A 23,757-nucleotide genomic window follows, 5' to 3' on the forward strand; every position below is an offset into this window, starting at 1 on the left:
TATATACAGTTATTATTATTATTATTATTTTTACACTTAATGGTTCATAAGCATTTCAAAAATGAGGTTATAATAACTAATGAAATTTTCAGAGTGGATTTCAATATATGATGTCAAATTCCTTAATATAGATAATATTTTTATTCCTAAATTGTGATATCTTTTTAATCTTGTTGAATGTAATTCTAGATTTGTATAATTACTATGATTCTCATTTTATTCCAATAATTATAAACATTTCAATTTTCTAAAGATTCATAAAAATCTTTTAAAATGTTTATTATTCATCTTAATAGATTTAACCTGATTTTTTAAATATTTATGTAATAATTTTAATATATATATATTAAATGTAAATCAGATATAACTATTCTTGCCCAGGGCATTTCTCAAGTAATAATGAATATAATTGTTCAAATTGAAATTGAAATAAGTGATTTTTAGAAATATTTGATCTTATTCATTGAAAATTCAGTCTGCCTTTTTTTAAAAAAACATTTTTAGAGAAAAATTGATGAACATTTTGTTTAAAAATATGAAATGTTTGCTTTTTTTTTTTTCCCCTGATTTTTTGCACTACCAGTGTTTTTAAATTAAATACTCAAAAGATGAAGAAAAGAAATTAGCTCATTCAGATTTTGGAATTAAAAATATAAGCATATTTTAAAGATTTGTGACAGTAAAATTTTTTGATTAAAATGGTTTTTATTTATTTCAATATTAATAATGATTTTCTTTGTAAATATCATTCTGTTACTAAAACAAAAAGCTGTAAAATTCATTCAGTTTAGACCCATTGAAATTGAATTATTATTTATAATTCTGATAATTAAAAATTATTTAAAGTGGTTCTTTTATTTGTCAAATAAACAAATGGTTTTGATATTTCATTTTTAAAACTGAATAAGTGTAAATATTTTAAAAAATTAAAAACAATTAATAAAAACTAATCTATTTATTCATTTAAATAGTAACTATTCTCAAGGTTGAAACATTAAATAAAAAGAAGCCAATTGTTCATAATGATATTTTAAAATATATACTGTATGATTTATAGAAGACTTAAAATGATCATATTTAAACTGGGATTTTCCATTTTTAACTGCTTCTTATTTCATTGTAAATGACTGGGTAGTTAGTTGTAAACTCCTCTTTCTTATGGTAGTTAGTGATACATGATTAACTTGTGGTCCATTAAATATGACTAAATGTTAGCATATCAAACAAATTTTTGCATGTTCAAATATCCAACTTTCTGCTTAGTTAGGGAAAAACGTTTTGCTGTCATATTTTTGAGGTGCTTTGTGTATGCAGTTTTTATCTCATGAAATTATATTTTAAATGTGTATTTTTATATGAAAATTTTACTTTTTCTGCTATTTGTCTTTTTTAGCCAAATTTTTAAAAAGTTCTGGAGAAAAAATATTTTTAGTGAGAAAAATTATGTCATGTAAATATTTTTAAATAAGTAATTGTATGTGTAATCTGAAGCAAGATAAAATATCTATGAATGTAATTATTATTCTTGGAAAAATTTAAACCCGGTCAAAAATATAAATGTTGTCATTGCTAGTCATTATTGTTTTCCTTTTTTATGTTAAAAATTCTAAAATATTTTATGTTCCTAATTTGAATTGCAACTTAGATTTAAGAACATATCATCCTATATTTCTCCAGTAAGCCCATTCTTCTCAAAATTTAAATTGCAAATACTTTTTAAAATCATTTTTATACTGTTCTTATTATGATCTTTTATTTTTTTTTCTACCATCTTTACTAAAGATGAGCATTTCACATTTATGTGCATTTCTGTTGATGAGCTATAATTATTTGTATTTATAACTCTCCTAATTATTGCTTCACAGCTGTTTAACTTTTTAAACTTTATAACACTCTTCACTTAGCTGCTTATTTTGTAAGACTACTTATAAATCTGACATTAACTAGCTAAAACTTTTAAAATTTGGTCATACATGTTTACATTTGCTGTAATAAATTGCTGCCCTGTTTTAAATCTACAGGTGAATGCTGATATGAAATTTATAATTTTTAATATAATCAGATGGTACCAATATCTAAAAACCAACCTTTTTTAAAAACACTTTTACATGTCAGGCTTTGACTATTAACCAGATTAAGTGTAGGCTAAATGCACATTAACAACAAATGTTACACAGGTTCAGTATTCAAAATATGATCCTCTGGTCATGAAAATGCCGAAGAGTGATAGGAATCTGAGTATATACTAGATTTATTATGAATTGAATACATCTTTATTTGCTCAACTCTGATGTGATAACATAGTTAAATTTAAAGAAAACCTTTATCTTTATAAACCAGTTTTTCAAAGCATCTTAAATTTAGTTGCAGTTTTGTCAAATCATTTCTATATTTTTAACATAAGGTTAACACAGATTATTTCAAGGTCAATGTGCCAAGAGGAAAAATATGGAAGTTATCTGCTTTTAATTGTTTTTATATTTAATTTTAAATTAAAATATTGGTGATTTTGTGAAATTTCAGCAAAGTATTTGTACAAATTATCGGCTGAAATCTTTAAGATAAGTACTATATTTTTTAATGTACATTGAACATATTTTTTGCTGCCTGTTTTATTCACTGCCTTCAAAGATGCACATATCTTTTAGATTTTGTAATTAGTAGTTGTTAGAAATGAAACTGTTGTGTTAATTTTTTTTTTCCAAATTTATTTTCAATTTGAAACAAAATTTTATTTGTTTCACAAATGAAGTTCATCAGTATTTTATTACATAATTCTTTTTCTGTATAGAAAATGTATTATAGCTACTTTTTCACTAAATGCATTTTTTTGCATTATTTTGTTAAGTTGTTTGCATTAAAAAGCTTCTAAAATTAATGTGTTGTTCATTTAGCTCCTTAAAACATTAAATATTTATATTGTAAAAGATAATTATCGTATTACATTTTATAAACATAAATATAATATTCATTTCCTATTATAGTGCTTTTTACACAAAAGTGACCATTGCTGTTCTAGTTCATTGTTGTTCTTCATTAGTGTTTTTGAAGTTTTCAGACTCCTTTAACTTCTCTTCTTCAACTTTTGTTCTAAAATACCTTTAAAAAAATGTAAAGTTTTAAAAGTGCACATATTAATAGTCAGTGCTTTAATTCTTAATTTGCTTAATTGCTTCATTTACTAAGATAATTTTAATTATATCTGTGATAATATAGAAATAATACTAAGTAAATTTTAAGATAAAAAAACTTTTTATAAATTAATAAAGAATATTCAAACAAGTATTTTATGAATGCAATTATGCAGTATTTAGTAATCTTGCATATTGCATTTAAGAATATTTAATTTTTCTTCTTTATTAATTTATAGTGCACTCTTTATTGCAAAAATGTAAAAATCTCAAGTGTAATAAGAATCAGTGTTGAAATATTTAAATTACTATTTTATTTAAAGCTATTTCTAATTTTATTATTTCAAAGGAAATCATTGAGGTTTTAATAAATGTTCTCACATTACATATTATAAATTGGGATATATCTTGTGTAAATATGTTTATGACAGTTATATTTTTAATTTAATTGCCAGTACCGATTTAGATTTTTATTTGTATGAATCGGTATTTAATTTGTCTGAAATAAAGTTAATATACTGTTTATAAACTACTTTGATTAAACATTCTGCATTTCACTTTTTGAAATAAATTTAAATTCATCATGTGAAACATGTACATATTACTTATTTATATGTGGCAATTGCAAAATTAAATTGGGCTGATTAAATTCATTTTCACCTATAGATAACTGTTATTTATCAATTGCATTTAAAAAATAAATCATAAGGAATATTCTCTTAAATGCTACTTGTTTTATGCAGTATTTTAATAATGTGAATACAATAAAATTGCAAAGAAAATAAATAAGAATGAACTTTAATATCTTTTACTCAAAATTCCTGCCTTCTAAAGTCAGTGGGTGTGTCTCTGATAAGTGCCATTAGAAACAATAACAACTGAAAATTCAATCATAATTTTGAAGTAATACGAAACTTAATCCTGAATGGAAGGCATATCTATTTTTTAACTTTAAAAAAAAATGATGGGATAAAATTTTCTTACTCTGCTGACCACTGCACCAAATCTTCCGGTTGTGATTTAATTAAGTTTTTGGCATATTCTTTCAAAATAAATTTGAGCTCATCTGGAACTTCGATATCGCTTCTTGCCGAAATTGAATCCATTTTACGAGGTGGAATTATTTTAAATTGATTTCTGGAAATTTCGTATTGTCTTCTCAAATTTTCTGAAATTGAAACTTGGTAATTGATAATTTCGATTCACTGCTACTTAAATTTGTTAAATAAATTGAATTATCTTCACTGTACCGGGAAAAATATTTCTAGAATCTCGCGTGCTTTGCTTTACAAGTGTTTCCATGGAGATATGTCATAGGATGATTACTCTGGTTTTATGTTGAAGAAAAAGTGAGGATCGTTGGTGATTGTTTTTCTTATATTTCGGTTAAGAACTATTCTGTCGAACTCTCGCTAAGGAATTTCTCTTTGTTAGCTGAATTTTTTTATTGAAAAATTAATTAATTTTGCTTACCTTTTCTCTAATCAGAAGTATTAAAATGCATAATAAAAAAAAGCAGATGATTTCTATTTATAAGGAGTTTTACTGATATGCTACTTAAGCCTTTAAAAAAACGAGAACTCTAAAGGAAAATATATTCATTCAGATTTTTAGGAAAACCGATGGATATTTTTCATCATTATGCAAACAATGTTGCAACTAAACTTATCTATATCAAAGTCAGGGAAGGTGATAATAGCGAGGTAATTATTGAATGAATTTTTTCTAAGATTATTCAGATATCATATCCACTATTATAAGTAAGAAATCGGAATGCAAACTTTTTTCCCCTTCTGAAAATTACTTCAAGATAAAAACTATATTATTCCAAACACTTCTCTTCATAACACATGGATAAATGAGTAAAGTTAAAATGATGATTAATAAAAAGTAAAAATGTTGATACAATCTCCATATTTACCACGCTGAAAAAAAAATATATATATATATTGAGCAAAAAATACTTATTTTTTTGTGAGCATTTAAGCTCGCAATAATTCTAACAAGCAAACTCTTAAAAATAATCCTCCACATTTAAAAAATGAAGGGAGGAGTCAGAATTCAAAAAACTGTTTTTGAACAAGTTTATTTGAGAATAATAATTTCGTAATTAACATTTTCAAAGTAAATTTTTTTATTGAAACTTCTTTTTAGCCAACTTTTATATAAAACGCCAATGCAAAATTCATGACTTAAAACGCTAATTAGTTTCCAAAAGAAAAAAAATATATATATAATGAGTGTCAACTAAGTAAGAAAATTTTCATCAAAGATCCATTTCAAAAAGTAATTAGTGAGTCAAGTCGATTCCTCCGAGGTGTCGGTCAAGCAGACAAGAAGGTAATAATTCCCGTTGCTAATGGGAAAGTTCTAGCTTTCCGAATTCTTGGGCACAATAAATTCAGAAAAAAGTTATTCTTGTGTATAATTTAATTGCACAACGTTTAAAACAAGTTCGAATGCGGCAAGCACACTTGGTCATTCATTTTGGTGTGAAGAGAAAGAACAATTCAAAATTTGAAGATAAATTGAAGATGATAAAATTCAATATATTCTTTGTTTTAGGGACTAGTACATTCAAGATTAAAAAGAAATATATATATATGAGGTGACCTCACGTTTCTATCGTCATTCTATTTATATCTCATGTTGTAAATAATCAAATTTTTAAGAGTTGGATTTCGATGCTTTTTTAAAAAACCTTTACAAGGAAAAGAAGTAGAAAATTGGTGATAAAAAGGTTAGCAAATTAATCGCAAGTGCATATTAAAAGGTAGTCTGTTGTATCTGTTCCTTAATGTTTAATCAATAAAATTGTATCCGAAAAACTGAGTTAGTGAAACAAGAGTCTTCGCAGAAGCTTACTTTACATCAATAAGTTGTAGCGTATGCGAAGTATTAGTCTCATTGTAAAATAAAATATTCAACATTTATACTAGGAGACAAATTTTAAACATGCCCTTTCTTTATCTTTTTTATATTTGTTTATTAAACAATCTTTCTTTTGATATTTATAAAAAAAATATTCAAATATCATAATAGGTAATCAGTTAATATAGTTTTCTCTTTCTTTTAAAATTCTATTCTATATTCATAATTATTGCACTCATTTTAGATGAAATATTTTTTAACAAAAAAAATGCTTCTTATTCTTTCACGTTGTGTGTTTTTCCTATAAAATATAATTTATTGTGAACATTTGTTAATTTAGGGAAGCTACACATTATAATTATTGGGGGGCATTAAATGTTCAATCTTTTGGAGATTGATCCAAGTTGACTGTCCTAAGCCGATATATGAGTGAGTTGTATGTAATTTTAAACAAGTATTTGATTATGAGATTACTTTTTTGAAATTTCTTTTGGTCAATTTTGTCATATTTCTTGTTTTTATTTCCAACTAAAATTTTTTGCAATACGTTTGTAGAAACGAAAACCGAGATGTCTAAATAACAGTGAGGTCTTCGGATAAAATAAGGCTTTAATATGATTTTTAAAATCAGCTTTGATTAATTTCAACGGTCAACATAGTCTTTTCAATACTGCTAACTTCAAATTGCTAGAATAATTATTCTAACTAACTAACAATTTGAATGTTTAGGTAAATTAAATTATTTAAGCACCTCTTATATAGATGAGAAATAATTCATTGAAAACTTATTGAGTACTTTGTTTTGCACATTTAAAATTATTTGGTTCAAATCGAAAAAGAATAAAATATCGTGTTTTATTTGGGGAAGTGAGATATTTTATTCTGATATTTATACGGAATTATTGTACTTTCATGGTAATTCTGTTTAATCAATGAAAAAATCAAGGAGCTAGTAAAATATTTTGCACATCATATATATTTGATCTGAATTTAAGATTTACATTAATTTATTTTTATTACATTCCCTGCTCGCACGGTGGTTTTTCTTTGGACTTGGGCTCCGAATTTAGAGCCCTGATTGCCATGAAACGACACTTTAACAACAGGCCACCCCAAATGGTCGAAAATTCAACCATTCCAAAGATTACTATAAGATTTTCATATTTTTTAAATTCTTTGTCAGAAGTTTCATTAATACCTTAGCAGTTTCATAATCAATCACAAAAGTCATCCATCAGTTCCAGATGGGCTCGGTTATCTTTGATGGTTCGGGAGTCATTTTAGTGAGAGACAGTTCTTTACAATATAGAATATTTATAATTTCACATTTTTAAATATGAATACGACGACAAGATCATAAAAGATAAAATCCCTAGAGTGACATTAACTTTTTTTTTTTTTCTTTTAGCAACTGGATTGACAGTTACTATGCTGCTAAGGCAGTTTTTCGAGTTTCCAGTTTGGTTTGCTGTAAACTTTAGAATCACAGAATGAAATGAAGTGAGATATTCGTTTGTTTTGTTTTTTCTTCGGTTGCTTTGCGCGGAAATTTTGTGATAAAATTTGTAAGTATTACAAAAAATTTTTGAAATGTTTTTGTTTACTCATCATTTTTTTTTTGTGTGTTGCAGATTTTTGTTGAAAGCATTTTTTTAAAGTATTTTTTTTACTAAAATATTTTGCATATAATGAAAATCGGCATTTTTTTTTCTTTTCTGTTTTGTTATGCATCTAGAAAAGCAGAAAAAGGAATGAATCATTTGAAATATATTTAATTAGGGAAGTTACAGGTGTCAATTTTGTAAACTATATTAAAATTAAATAAATAATAAAGAAAAGTTATTATTTATTTATTTGCATTTCATATATATATTTTAATAAGATTTTCTGTCTTACATTTTTTTTTTTTTGAATTGCTCTTTTAAAATATTATAGAAATTGATTTAAACAACTAATACTATTACAGACGAGCAGATTATCTAAGATAAACTTTCAAAATAAATTAATTATTGAGTTCAGTTCTAGTAAATGTTAGTATTTTATGAAATGTTAATTGCTATGAAATTTTTCTTTAAAGATTCAAGAAGATTCTTTTCTATCTTGTACGATTGCTACATTTTGTTCTTTATTACTTCATCCCTATCGAGGTTTTGTGTTTTATTGCAAGACAAATTGTACATTGTTAATATTGCTTTTAGATTTATATGTCTTATCTTTTAAATTAAGTTTTTAATATTATTGCAATAATAACTTTTTTTTTGTTCTATTACTATAGAGAATTTTTAACTTATAATATGGCTTAACTTTTTGTTTTGTACCTACCCAATTTTATTTTTATTCTACAATATTTTTCTGTTTGAATAACATTTTCTTTTCTCTTATTTCTCGTTGTGTATATATTAAAGTTTTCTAATAATGCAATATGTAGCTTATTTTATTGTCTGCTCTTCTGTTATATATTTCTCAAAGTTTATTTGATACCTCTTTTTGTTTGGGTGTTTTTTTAATTGTTTTTTAAGATGTTCTTAGTACTTTCTTTAAAAAAATCAACAGCATTATTTATGTATTTATTCTTTTTTGATTTAGATTTTCCCCTGTATATATATTGTAAAACAAACAAACAAATGTTAGTTATTGGTGTTATAGAGATATGCAACGCTTGGGGCATAATAAGATTCTTATCACTGCTGACATCATCACTAATTTAGCAAGTGTAAATGTTGCATAGGATATGAGTATTTTCTTCTTCTTTTTTTGATGCTTCTTCTTCATGGTTTGCTTCATAAAGTGACATTAAATTGTAAATATTTTTCTCCTTATGATGCTTGAAACAACTTTATATGCCTTGCCCTCCTATGATAATGCCCCTGGCTTTAATTTACTTGTAGTTTCTTGTCTTTGCTTTAAGAGTAATATTCAAATAAAATTTGGAAAGACCTTCCTTTTCTGAACAGCATAAATTTTAATCTACCAATTAATTCAATTTTCATTTGTACAAATTTACTCACTAGTTTATTTATTCTGAATATAAATTATGAAACAATTGCTTTCCTCTCAAAGCTGATTTTTAATGAAATGTTTTCAAAATTAGCCTAATCATTTAAGGCCTTATTCTTTTTTAATTAACAAAAAAAAGTGCAGAGTTATTCCATTGTGATTAACATAACATTAAAAGATAGTTACTAAGTCTATCTACTATGACAAAATATTCATAAATAATCTCTGAGGAAACTTTTATCCTTATATTTTTCATAACATTAATTTATGTAACATATCTATGTGGAAATTATTTTAAAAGATAAGGATTTAAGAAAATGAAATTAAATTTTTAGCCTAGTGACTAATATAATGATTTAGCTATCATATAAAATATAATTTAACTGTAGCATTAGATTTTCTGAATTTTAATTATTAAAAAATCTGTTATTAATAATGATAATACATGGGAATGTTAAGCTTATTGTAAGAATGGTTTTGGATTAATTTATAAATAATAATATAATAATAATTTATTGATTATTTTATTATTTTAAAAGTGTTACTAATGTAACATAACCATCTATATACTTATAATAAAGCTCAATGTGTGTGTGTGTTGGCGCTCTACAGGCCAGGTCATTTGATATACAGCTACCAAATTTGGTACATGTATAACTTAGAGGTCAGGAATGTGCACATGGGGTCCTTTTTTTTTGAAATTTTAATTATTAATTAAAAACTAACTTTTCTGCCAAAAAAATCTTCCATTTTCCTCACCACCAACTTTTTCGCCAAAATAATCTTCCATTTTCCCCACCGCCAAATGAGTAAGGCTTCAGTTTTTTTTTCTCCCAACAGTAATGAGGCTAGGGTTAATATTTTTCGGCAGATTATTTCAAACGATTCTGTTTATTTTCTTAATGTTTTATGCATTTAAAATGAAACATTGTTAATTAATCCATGTTTCAGATTCATTCTGAAGTACTTTTGAATTAAAATAACACAGAATAAAGGAAATTAATCCTTTACGCTATGCACAAATAATCTGCATAGCATTACCCCAACTGGCATAGAAAAATTCACGCATTTGCGTTACCGTAACTGGCGAAGAAAATTCATGCATGCGCATTGGGTTCTGATTGTTGTCATGACAACCATTATCAACAGAGGATTTTAATTATTTTTAGGTTATTTACATGCTTTTGTAAGTTAATTGTATTTATGTTAGTTATATATTTTTTGTATATGCTTATAGTTTTAAGTACATCGTTTTTTAAGTAGTTTTTTTAAACCTGTTTTAAACCGATTATTTTAAATGATTCATTTTATTTTCTTAGTGTTTGATGCATTTAAAACTAAACATTGTTAATTAATCAATCTGTTCATGATGAATCTGAGAAAATTTTGTTGACAAATTCTTGAGATATTATATAAATTAAGAAAGATATTCTTAAGTGCCCATAAAGTTTAAACGCTCAGTGACTCTATTATCAGTAATCATATTATTAAAAAAAATGCTTTGTTTCAGTAAAAAATATTATTATATTAATTGCAGATTAATCATTTACACTTTAATTTAAAGCATAAATTCTACGAGGGGTAACAGAAAATTAGAGAGATACATATCACGTTATGACTGAAGTCCTTTACAATATTATGAGTAAATTATATGACAATCAAAATTTGAAGTTTTAAAATATTTTGCTGAAGAATCTATTAAAGTTGAAATTGCATAAAATATTTAATTATTAAAATTTTAACAAACATTAAGATTGCCGAACCGGCTGGTCGCCAAAGGCGGCTAGTCTGAAATAAAATAAATAAAAATGAAGAATTTATTAAAGCAGTTTTAATACGAATGGAGTAATTTTTTTCTAGAGGACAGTAATACCTTTCCTAGTTTTATATTTGTTGTGTAAGGCAAATTCCCATTTGATTCAATGGGTATTGGTAAAATGAATTTTCAAGGATTTGCTAATTTTATTGATAAAAAAAATTTATTAATTGAACGTTTTTAGAATGGCTAAAAGTGTGCTGTAATCAGATATATCTGCATAGGATTTCATTTTTAAATTTGCATCAATAGCACATCTGAAATATATTATTACAGTATATATTATCATTGATACATCTTGATTTGTCTTCCAGTGGGCAGCCATGATTTTGTTTTTATGTTTTATTTCCTATGTCTGAAAGAAGTAAATTTGCATTAACAGCTGTCACCAAGTTAAACCATGTGTTTACTTTGTTAACTCCTCTTTGCTGAGGCATATCATAATGAGTTTTTAATTTCAAAATCAGCTCTTTAATGAAAAAGCTGGCTTCAGAAATATTTTTTTCTAATTTTTTTCTGTTCTGCTGATTTGTATAAACATTTTTCTACATCTAAATCCAATTCTTTTTCAGTGAATTTTCTTATTTGTGATAGACAGTCACAGTAATTTAATTTCATACTATTATCATTAAATTTGTTTCTAACAATTAAGTCACTAGAGTTTTAATATTGTTTTTTCCCATTTGCACATTTTTGAAAGGAAAACAAGATTATCAAATTTGCTGATCCCACAGAGTCTAATTTCAATAGTAGGATGATTAATTTTAAATAACTGAAATGCATCTTTTAAGTTGCATTAATAAAGATCTCTCTCTCTCCCCCTTTCTGTTTCTATATTTCAATTGACCTTCATGTCTTTTTTTCTTGGAAATAGTATTGATTCATCATCTGTATATTAAAATGTTTTGTTTTTCACATTCATTAGCATCTTTGGAAAAGCTATTCTTCTTCTGAGATTTAGTACATGGAATAAAGAGTTATATGTTTAATTTCTTCATAACTACTTGCTTTTTCTGTAGATTACAAGACAAAGACTTCTTAACTTTTCTTACTGCTTTATCTAATGCCTGTGCTCTAGAAGATAATTGTTTGCTTATAGCAAGACTCTGACTTTTTTCTCTCTCTCATCTTTCTTATTCTCAATTTAGTTGTTTTAGTTTGCTTTTTTAAATTTTTTTACCTCCTTTTTCTAGTTTTAAGCCTCTCTTTCCAATTTAACACATCTTCAAACTTTTTTGCTTCACTTCATCCAGCACAGCTCTCCCCCCCCCTCTCTGCTGCACTTGATTCTGCCATTTTGATTGTTGACAAAAATAATTTTAATTTTAAAAAATGTATGAGCAGCACTTTTTAAAATTTTATTTGGACAAAATTATTTTAAAGAGTGAAAACTAGTAATGTTTGTTGAATTAGTCACATTTGATAAGTAAAACATATCTCTAAATCATTAATAAATAGAACTGCATTGACAATTTTAAATAATTCATATAAGTTAGCTTACAAGTCAAGTAAATTTACATAATAAAAATTCTAGAAGCACTCTCCATAATTTAAGAGAGAAAATTAAGTTTTTTGATTATTGTGACAAAGAACAGCTAAATGAAAATTTGTTGAGAAAAATATAATTAGCTCTTAATATATTCAAAAATTGCTTTTTTTTATAGGCAATTAACAATTTTCAAATAAATGTATCCGTTAAAGAGGAAAAATAAAAATAATTTTATAAAAAGCTAATTAGGCTGAAAAACACACAAATACAAGCATGTGTTCTTTTCAAAATAAAATTTAAATTAGCTACTATTGAAAAATTCTGTTGTCGGATCTATAAACTAGAGATTTCACTGAAAAAAAAAAAAAGAAATATCTTAATTACATTTACAGTGAAATCTTACTTAAAAAAAGGTAACTATTTTTAAAGAACAATCCAGTACATTTCCACAAAGTTTCTACAAACTACTGAAAATAGATAATTTTATTCTTTTTCCCACTGAATGCTTTTTTTTATTGTAACGTATACATGTTATGAATTGTGATCTCTGTGATAACTACAAGTGAGTTTGGGATGTAGTTATCCAAATTAAAAGCTAATACTAAAATAAATATTTTTTATGAGGGTGTTAATATTTATCTGCTATTTGTTCTCATATACGGAAATTCTCCGAGTGTTTCCTCATATGCAGAGAGGAATCGATTTTAAGCAAATAGGGATAAGTAGAAAGATGAAGGAGAAAATGTTTATATTTTATTTGGCAATGGTGTAATATTCCATTATGAGTAGAATAATGTGGCATATCAACTGAAGAGTATTGCAAAATTGGAAACAATCATATGAACATGAAATATTTAAGTTTCAAATTAAAATAAAATTATGTATTTTAAATTAATTAGCATGGGGAAAAAAAGGAGCTGGTAAAAAATGCAGGTCAAGGTCTTGGAAGAAAATCTGAAATGTGTTCAGTTTACACACTGCATATCACTATTCAAAAGTTATAGTTTTGGAATCCTGAAACAAATCATACATGATTATTTTTTGTTGTATGTGTGAGAACCACAATTTGTAACTTAAGTACTTTGTAAAAAATTTATCTTCCATCTTTTGGACTTTATGTTTTTCTTGAATCTGTATTTTGCCACTGAAAGTGCAAAAAGCTATCTATCGAAAATTCTGTTTGGTTGAAATACAATTGTCAGTACTCTTTCAAATCATGAATAGATACAAAACTGATAATGCTTACTAATTGCAGTCTCTTTTGCAATTCAATGCCAATTCATTGTATTATTGTTTTATAGTTATCTTGCTTTCTGCATTCTGACTGTGCATTTATTGATGATATGAAAGGATATGGATGAGTAGGTTTCAACCAAATGGAATTTTAGCTATTCAACTTTTGTGATTTCAGTGATAAAATGCAGATATTTGGTTTATTAAGAATTTTTTGTGGTATATGCATTATAATTTTTTCTAGAGTTAATTGGAATTTAATGTATTCATATACACACTTTGTTTTTGTTTTTTAATAGTTTTCATAATTTTGACAATTGAACTGCATTATTATAGAAAGTGATACTTTAGCTTTTTATTTTTGAAGAACATTTCTGAAGCTTTATTTTTTTATAATATATGGGAAAGTAATATCCTATCTTACATATAATGGAAATCACTGATTATATTGTCATAAAATGGTGCTGTGATTTTGGAATTTTTTCTAGATTTAAAGCATGTGGATTAATTTGTTATTGTCAGGTATTCTATTTATGGCATTCATGAAGAAATAATGTTATTTAGAATAAAAAAATAATCTTGTTTTTTTATTTTAAGTGTTGTAATTTGTTGAATGTCAAAAATAAGCATTGATTTTATTCTTGTATTCTTTCAAAACTGATATTAATGTATACATATTACTACAATCGCTACCTATTTTGATTCTTGTATTAAAATAATTTTTTTCTTCTTCTTTTTTTTTCTGTACTTTTAGATAATGTCTGACAAAATTGAAGAACTTTCTTTGCCCTCTACTGTTATAATGAGGATATTAAAAGATGCTGTAAGTTATTAAAAATTAATTTCTTGTTACCTATATCTATTTCAGTTATGGCTCAATATAAATTCAGAATGTTAATGTTTGTACCTTTATCTTTTCTATGTCTACATATTATATATTTAAAACTCTTTGTCATAAACATTTAATTCATCTTGATTTCATCACAAATATTATAAGTATTAGTTAAGGTATTGAATTTTTTTCTTTTGTTTGAAATTTATGATTTTTACTTTTTTCTTTGTAGGTTCCTGATGGTATAAATATATCAAAGGAGGCTAGATCTGCTGTTGCAAGAGCTGCTTCTGTTTTTGTGTTGTACACAACTGCTTGGTAAGATATACTTTTTTTTTTAGCTTATACTTATTCTTGTTTCATCTTTCTTTATTCAGTCTCCTATCTTCTATGCTTCACAAATAGTTTATAAAAGAATTTAATATTTAAATTTTGCAAATGCAATTGATTAAAAAATAGCCTTTTCAAAAATATGCATCAATTTCGAACATTAAAATTGTCAAAGGAAGCTTTTATGGAAAGAAATGTACTGCATAATTAGTTAATTGATATGATAATTAAACATATGTTTTTTTAATTCTTGATGTACTGGGCATTAATTAATTTTAAAATATATTTGTTTTGATTGAGGATCTATAAAAATGTGAAATCACAAATGCAACATTAAAAAGTGACTAGTTTAATGTGACAAATGTATTTAATTTTATTAAATGTGACTTTAAGTTTTAAAGCCATTTGTTTGTAGCCATTATTTTTACCTGCCAAATCATTTTATATTTATTTCTAGTTCTTGTTCAGATTATTAATAAAAATAAATAAATAACAAATAATAATAAAGTTTAATTTTTTTTATTTAGATTGATTATTTAGGATTAAGAAGAAGGCTCATGCTGGATATATTATATTGTATTAACATTATTTTTTTAAAATTACATTGTGAAATACAATCTAAAACATTTAATGTGACTACTCATTGCGTTCATTGAAATTTAAAACTTTATAATTTGTTGTTAATAGTAATGCTTTGGAAATTAGTATTAATATGTATGATATAAAATTTTTATAGATAATTAATTTTTATTATTAAACTTCTTGTAGTAGATTTGGATTTTCAATTATTGTACCTGGATTTCATTACTTAAAAAATTGTTAAAAAAAATTGCAAGGAATCTGTATTATAGATTTATGTCTTACAAGTTTAATAAATTAATAAAATTTAGAAATGTAATTTTACTAGTATGTTAAATAGTAAATTTTTATTTTAATTATATTCTACTTTTAATTCTTTAATGTATAATTAATTATTATTATGGTATCTTGAAAGTAGTTTTTTTTATGTAATTAAAGTTTAATTTTATCAGTCACTTGGTAACTCTGGCAATATGAAAGTAGATTTTCATCTTGACACATTATTAAGTGAGTGAAAAATTGATTATAAAGTTCCATCTTTATAAATATGAGAAAAATAAAAAGTATATGAAGTTATGAAGAGATTTTAAATCTGTCATATCTTAAAATTAAGTATAAAATTCTAATGACTGTTTTTAATTATAAATTTTTAGGCATTTATCAGTGTGTAATTTTACGAGGGATTGCTTATTTTATTTTCTAGTGCAAGCCAGGTTCTAGCTGCTTCTCAGAGGAAAACATTAACCCTACCAGATGTTTTTGCAGCTTTGGAAGATATGATGTTTGAAGACATGATAGAGCCTATTAAAGAATGTTTAGAAGGTAAGCAGAAGTTTGAATTAGTTGCATAAATATTTTCTTTTCATGTTTTTTTTTCTAATGTTTTATGATATTAGAACACTTTCTATTGTTAAGTTTCATTAAAAAAATTCTTTTTCCCCCCACATTTGAAACTGATTTAATATACTTGAACATAGTAATTATTGTAGTTTTATTGGAACTATAAATTTTTAGGAGCAATTTATTTCAAATTTTTAAACTATAAGACTTAAATTTTAAATATGGATTTATTTCTTTAATGATTATGAAATATGTAAGTGTTATTGTATAGCAATGCTAATTAGTTGATCAGAAAGAATGGATTATTTTATCACACTAAAAGAACACACGATTATAATGTTGTGACAAGAAATATGCTTTTATCACAGATGCTTGATGAGGATCTCCTTTATTACTCTGAAAATCTTTCACCAGTAAGGCAGTTCTTGAAGTATCTTAACGAGCTTGTTCATATTGATCAAAGCAAAAGCAGTGGAGTGTAGTTTCAATTTTTGATGGAAATTTCATTTCATTTGTTCTGTAGAGTATGATTTATGAAGCAGAAGTATATTATTCCACTTTTTTTTCAGCTCTACCACACCTTTTAAGAAACACGAGAATTAAAGAACAAAAACTTTAAAAGAATTTTTTAAAAAAATAAATTGCAAATGGTTTTTTAGTCAGATGAATTATATTTATATATCCCAAACTAAATAATTATACTAATCAGCAATTGAATTCATTCCTTGAAATTAATATTTTGATGTTATTCTATTATGAAATTACTCATTCAATTTGTACTCGTGCCATATTATGTATATACTGAACGTAATGCAGTTTGAAGATTTATAGATGTGACAGGCTTTCTAATTTCTTTGGAATATGGATTGCTGCTGCATTGGAATACATGCAGCAATAATGTAATATAGTAGAACATAAATTAGTAAAGTAGTTGCAATTAGTCTATTGTATCTCAAGTAGCAGAGAATGAATCATCAAAAATACTATCTCAACTGCTTTTGATGATTCATCTGTTACTTGTCATGTGTTATTTAGATTAGAACGATCTTGTCTGTATTATTTTGATAACTTGTTCTCTGCGAAAGGTTGTAAAACTTATTACTTATATTTGATTACTTCTTTGATATTTCTTATCACCTTTTGAATAATTAATTTATTTGAATCTGATTACTGACTCAACGATATCTATTTAAGATGCGTTTTAATACTTATAGAATAATGCTGACCATTTCTTATCATCAAATTTTAATTCATAAATGTTATTTTAGCTTTTCATGCAGACAAAAATAAAAAAGATGCAACAGCAACTTCACCTTCAAAGTCCAACTCTACACCAAAACCAAAGCGAAAGCGCTCACAAAGTGCTATTTCCAAAGACAGTGAGACTTTAAACCTTTTAAATAACAGTGAAAGTATGACCTCTGATTTACAAGTTGATGAGCAGGAAAGTATAAACTCTATAGATACTGCATCATGAAATAACTGAATAATCTATGCATTTGTGAAACTAATATAAAAATGTATATAATTATGATCGTGTTCATACTGTACATTGTTCATGTAATTGATATATTTTGGCATTTTAGTGTAATTTTTATGTTTTGTGTTTCTTACATTAGAAAATACAAATAATTTTTAATCTCTTTTAAGGAATTTTTTTGTTCTTGTCTAACCCATGATTTATCAGTTTCTGTGAATATTATTCTGAAGGAAGTTCAGTTTTTTTCAAGGGAAGCATGAAAATTGTTTCCCGTAATATGAAATTTACATTGAAAATAAATTAAAATAACATTATTAGTCATACTTTTTAAATAGATTTTTCTAACACTTCCAGGCAGTGGCCCTCAATTTAACTTCTAAATAATTATCAGAACAGCTTTAGAATTCTTATATGTACTTGAATCGTCTTAAGAATAACAATTTATTGTGTATACACTGAAATAGCTTTTAAAAAGATTGAAAACAAGTTCAGAAACTCAAACTCTTATCTCCTAAGATGATGCATGGTAGAGGATGAGAATCATTGTAGTAGTTAGTTGACAAAATAAAAGAAATTACTTACTAATGCATTTTTTTTCCTGCTTAAAAAATTACACTTTGTTTATATTTAGCAGCAAAATACAAGGTACTCAAAAGAAACTAAATATCTTTGTCATTACTGAGGTGAAACCGTTTCTAATTTCTTACACTTTGTATCCTAACAAGATGCATGGTCATTGTCACATGATTTTGAACATAGCTGTTCTGTGTTTAATGCATTTAATCACTACATATAAGTACACAAATTACTTTTGTGGGGAAACATGGTACACAAGAGGTAAATATCAAAGAATAAAAGATTCAAAATTCTTTATTAAGAAATTCATTGAAGCAAAGACCTTTATTTTTCTTTTGTGACATAGTACAAATCATGAATTGTTTTGTATAAAAAGAGGATTAGTTTCAGTCGCAGTATACAATATGCAGTACAGAAAGACAAGACACAGAAGCCCTTGTATTTATGCTGGGCATTTGACTGTACAGTACTTAACTGTATATAAATATGTTAAGAAGAATGGAACTGATATATTTTTACAAATGAAACATTCGTTGAAGCATGCTTTTCCCAAGAAATTAGATATGTTACAATATTTACATTTCTTTCTAACAAGCTGAACCCTACTTTCTTATATTTCTTGATTCAAATACATAACATTGTACATCAGAAAAGATTATGCACTCTTATTTAATAACTCTTAAAGCGAATTTTTCAGACAAAAAGATTTCTTTAAAAATTGCTACAAACAATTCTGAGTGCAGAGGTATTTCAATTTTTAAATATATTTATCCATGTATAATGTCTCCTTAAATTGACTACGTAAATTTATTGCAAATAGTTTTACAAAAAAACATTGGATTTGCAATTTTTAGCAGGACATGACATTTTGAAAGAAGAAAAAAATTGCATTTTAATCTAATATCAAGTATTATTTGTAGTCATTTGCAACAGACTTTCTCATTCAATACTCAAAATAAACTGTGATTTGTCTAGTTTTACAGTAATAGTCATAACTTCAAAACAATGGAAAATGATATGATGTAGATGTGAAATTTTTAAAAACTCTAATCATGATACCTTATAGCCAGCTTAATAAAATCATCAAGTTGGTCCATTTAATTAAAATTCTTCTTGTATGAAAAATTTGTTATTCTGTAATATGGCCCTGAATGTTGAACTATAAGATTCATACTTATGAGAACATTCACATTTGTCATAAATATTGCAGAAGAAATTAAGATTATTACCATTTTTAAAACTTTCCATTCTATATGTATGAATTTTGCTATGTATTTGAACCAGTTGGTTCAACATGGAATATCGTTAAAATCTGAATTCAAGGGAATATTACCAATTGCCTATTTTAATTGAAAAAGGGTTCATCTTGTTCTACACCATATAAAAAAATATTTAAAGCATTGTCATTCCTTGTGGGAGTAGCAGTTAATGAATCACAACATACATCATCAAATGGAAACAGTATTAAAGGTAGCAAATACTTTGCATGAGCTTTATACACAGCTACACTCTATAAATAATTTTTTTACAACATAAACAGCTTACTTCCAAATTAAATACTCGTGTTTTGGCCTTACAAAAAGTATGAATGCAACATTTTTGAAGATGAATGATTCAAAACAATGATTTCATTTTGAATAAAAGATAACATTATAGTAATCACAGGTACAGGTAGTAATGCAGCAACTCTGCACTTGTCATTGCTATGTGAAAAAAGCACAAATTGTGCTGATAAATATTTGTCGCCTTAAGGTATTTTTTTGGGCTTTTCAACATTCGAATTCCGAGGCTGTAATGGCATTCAGATCTTTCATAAGTCCTTCAAGATTTGCCATTTCCACACTCAAGTCTTCAGTACTGTAAGAAGGCTGAAAAAGTGAACAAATAATTGATGTATAATATAATGCATTAGAACCCAGATTTATTTTGTTATTAAAAAAAAAGTAAAGGATTTTCCTCACTTGGTTGCATTTTATACCTATTGATCATTTTTATTTAATGCAGCATTTCTTTGTCATTAACATATTTGGGATTGACATCTTAGAATTATCTCTAGAAATATTGTATACAGTAGTTTGATTATAGTTTTAATTTTATAATAAGAAGGTGAATTTTATTGGACATCAATAAATGTATATTAGGTATTTTGAAAAACAAAATCCTTACTCTGGTGTAACATGAAAGGATAAAGAATATGTAGCCAGTTCTGGATTCTTGTTCTTGGCATTATCCAGTAAAAAGCATCAGGTGATACAATTTTTTGGAAAATACTTTGAAGAATAATTCCACTTGTATTAAGTCAGCTGGTTTCTGTTACAATTGATTTTCATTTTAGTTTCAAAGATAGTAATTTGATAAAGCATTCATCTTTCTTTAGAAAACTTAATAATTGCAATGCAAAAAATAAATAAAATAAAATAAAATTTTTGCATTATCTTCATTTTTGGAAATAATTTTGTAATATTTTTATATTTCATCATTTTAATGCTACAGAGACTAGTTCCATACCTTAATTCATCTGATCATATATTAAATAGCATCAATTAAAGGGGATTGGGTTATGTTCATAATTGTATTAAAAAGATATGTAGGTTCAATATATTATTTAATTTTTTCAATTCAGTAATGGTCATTGTAATGAGGTTTTGGATTGGTAATCAGAAGATTTCATGAAGAAAACATTGTATTAGCGTGTCTAGCAAATGCTAAATCCACCAGGGGAAATATCCTTCCATGCAGATTCTGGTATCATTTTCATTATCTGTCTATAGTTCAAAATTACTAGTTCCATTCCTAAACAATCTTTATGTTGCCTCAAAGAATGGAAATATTACTAACTCACCTGGTATTTATTTAGCATTACTGGGGTAATCTATTTTTGATTTTCTAAATGGCAATGTGATTTGGATAAAAACAAATGAATAATTTTAAACATGAAGTATTCTTAATTAATTTTTCAATATTTTTATGGAAAATCCATCAGATGAGATGCTCAACAAGCCCGATAATAGGCAATGATATTTTATTTTATTTCACAAGGAAGCTATACAGCACTTAAAAAATTCATCAGTACTCAAATAAGCAACAAATTGTTAGCAAGCAATTAGAGCATCACAAACATATTGAGAGAATTCTTTCGACTTAATCTGTTCACCCTGCTCTTATAGTTCAAGTGACAGGCTGTTGAATGTTCTAAAACAAACATTGAAACTCGTGTCCTGATAGAAATATGGCCAAGATTCTCAAATATTCGGGAACCAACATTTTTGTCAACAAGACCAGGTCTTATTGACTCAGCATCTAAACTCTTCTTTATTAAGAGTTTTACTGTGCAGGTAATCAATATAACAACTTCATAATAATATTTAAGTTGTTGTTTTTTAACTGAGAAAATTATTTATAGAAGAGAGGGCTAAAATTTTAAATATTTGCTTAAGAATCTTTGATTTCTAAATGAAATTTATCATGTTTGCAAGTTAAAAGTAAATTGAAGTATAAAAAGATGCAATAATTAATTTGGAAATCGATTATTTTTATATGTAATTAGGAAGAAGTATCTGCTTACATTATTTTTTTAAATTTTCAGAATTTTTAGTTTGGCATTATCCTCAATTTTGATCACTATTGTGTGTGAGCTAACTTCATTTTGCACAATGACTAAGTGCATGATGCCAATAATTGCTAGGAAGTAGCTGTGGAATTCATGAAGAAAAGCAGGTGCATAAAACTATATTAAAAAATAGATTCTTAATAATGACAATTTAAAAATGTAAGTACAATTATCAGTGTTAGTATATACAGAAGAAATTAAATGAGTAAATATATCAGCTAGGACAGAGATTAAAGGAACTACAAAGATATGGTGAAAAAGTTATGCAATTTTTTTTTTACCGATGTGAAGAAAATCGTGTGCAGTTATTTCATTTCACGTATGTTTTTACACAAAGCTTGCTAGAATTGCAGATAAATATTTTGGAATTTTTGTCACTATTACTATTCACTAGCAAAAGAATTGCACTGTTTTACATATAATGAAATGACTGATTTTATGTTCGTAAATTTAAAATGGAATATGAAGTCCGTTTAACTTCATATTATTTTATATGATATGAAGATATTCTTCATATCATTTTATATGAAGTTATGAACATCTTATTTAAAAATTTATTTGTTTTAAGTTTTTTTTTTTCCCCTTAATTACCTGTAATTTTTTCTTTAAAAAATAAAATGGTGGAAAAATTAGGAAATGATAGTTACATTAAACAAATGGATTGAAAATTAATAATGATTTAAACAATATACTTTATTTAAAAGGGTAAGTCATAAATCCAGAGCATAGTATAAACCGATTTTCTAAAATTTACAACTTCAGAAAAATATTCTTTCCAATACAGAAAACATAATAATGCTCATAGCAATTTGAGTATTGGATGCTTTTATAACATTACAGTTTTATAATGACCAGAAATAAATTTATTATGGATTACTACATTTTTCCTTTTAAATGATTCTGAAGAAATACAGATTAAAAAATATATATATGTACTTCAAGTAACATGTATGATTGCTTGCTTTAGGAGTTTTTCAAATATCTCTGCCATTTAAGACAACCAACAATCAGAACTAAAGGTAAAAACTAATGGAAGTTGTTTACACTTTCTAATGTATTCTCTAATAAGGGTTTATTTCCACCCCCACCCGCCCAGCATAAAATTGTGTACAAGCAATGCCATAAACACTATGCATTGATTTTTATTTTCAGAGTCTCACGCATATGAGTTGTATGTTTCATAGTATTGTAAAGAGAAACAATAATATGTCATTTGGTTGTCTTTTACTTGACTAATTGAAACTAAAATTTGATGTAATCACATTCCAATTTATTTAGGTCATTGCGTTTTTAAATTATCTGGTTTGTGTGCTGTTGAAGAACAGACCGTTATACAATAAATCCTTTACTAGATTTTGTATGAAAATCTGATAAGGATCTACACTTCAAATTGTAAATCTGTGTACCAAATTTCATTTACGTAAGTGGTTGTCTTTTTCGAATTATTTCATATACAAGCCAGCGAAAGTACAAACTAATAGACAGTCAACCCTTTAACGAATATGGTTCCAAATTTGATACATATTCACATTTTAGATGCTAAATCTGTGTACTAAATTTCATCTATATCGTTCTTTGTATTTTGTCTTTATTGCGATACTTGTACTTAGACATACAAATCTCTGAGCGGATTTCGCTAAAAATGTGATGTAAATACTGCATTTCAAATGTTATCCATCTAGCTCAAAGTATTTTTTTAATTATCATCATATTCACATACAGACGTAATTCCAGAAACAGGTTTTTGCAAAATGGGATCTGACAATGTGGAGATCTGTCAAAATCTAATTCGAATTTTCGTGTTCGAATTTTTTGACCATTAATTTGTATCCGAAAAAGAAAAAAATTCCGGCTTTATTTCAGAAGGAAAATTTATTATACAATTTCATTTGCTTCTTCGCTTATGTCATGATTTTTATATTATATTACAATTTTTGTATTTCAACCAGAAATTAAATCAAGTAGAAATTAAA

At 25.9% G+C, this 23,757-nt stretch overlaps 2 protein-coding genes across 5 annotated transcripts in view; one reads left to right on the plus strand and one right to left on the minus strand.

Annotated features, from left to right (window-relative positions):
• The first annotated feature begins 7,472 nt into the window (after positions 1-7,472).
• Positions 7,473-17,761, plus strand: LOC129976002 (DNA polymerase epsilon subunit 3-like). The gene is made up of 5 exons (XM_056089332.1): positions 7,473-7,567; positions 14,292-14,360; positions 14,602-14,687; positions 15,982-16,100; positions 17,387-17,761. Exons 2-5 carry the CDS (start codon positions 14,295-14,297, stop codon positions 17,593-17,595), a joined length of 480 nt encoding a protein of 159 aa, XP_055945307.1. The 5' UTR covers positions 7,473-7,567; positions 14,292-14,294; the 3' UTR covers positions 17,596-17,761.
• A 718-nt stretch (positions 17,762-18,479) lies between these two features.
• LOC129964241 (neogenin-like) overlaps positions 18,480-23,757 on the minus strand; it is a 307,312-nt gene continuing 302,034 nt past the window's right edge. For all 4 annotated transcript variants that reach the window (XM_056078986.1, XM_056079001.1, XM_056078977.1 and 1 more), the window contains one exon: positions 18,480-20,042. In XM_056078986.1, the coding sequence (XP_055934961.1) occupies positions 19,944-20,042 (99 nt within the window). In that variant the 3' untranslated portion in view covers positions 18,480-19,943. The remainder of the gene's footprint in view (positions 20,043-23,757) is intronic.

Source organism: Argiope bruennichi, chromosome 1, assembly GCF_947563725.1.
Source record: "Argiope bruennichi chromosome 1, qqArgBrue1.1, whole genome shotgun sequence".
NCBI lineage: Eukaryota > Metazoa > Arthropoda > Arachnida > Araneae > Araneidae > Argiope > Argiope bruennichi.

What these genes read in the sequence shown, in the direction of transcription:
- LOC129976002 (XM_056089332.1), top strand. Translation starts at nt 14,295, where the DNA reads ATGTCTGACAAAATTGAAGAACTTTCTTTGCCCTCTACTGTTATAATG. An exon ending in GTGTTGTACACAACTGCTTG is followed by an intron (nt 14,688 to 15,981) that starts GTAAGATATACT and finishes TTTATTTTCTAG; the next exon opens with TGCAAGCCAGGTTCTAGCTG. An exon ending in TATTAAAGAATGTTTAGAAG is followed by an intron (nt 16,101 to 17,386) that starts GTAAGCAGAAGT and finishes ATGTTATTTTAG; the next exon opens with CTTTTCATGCAGACAAAAAT.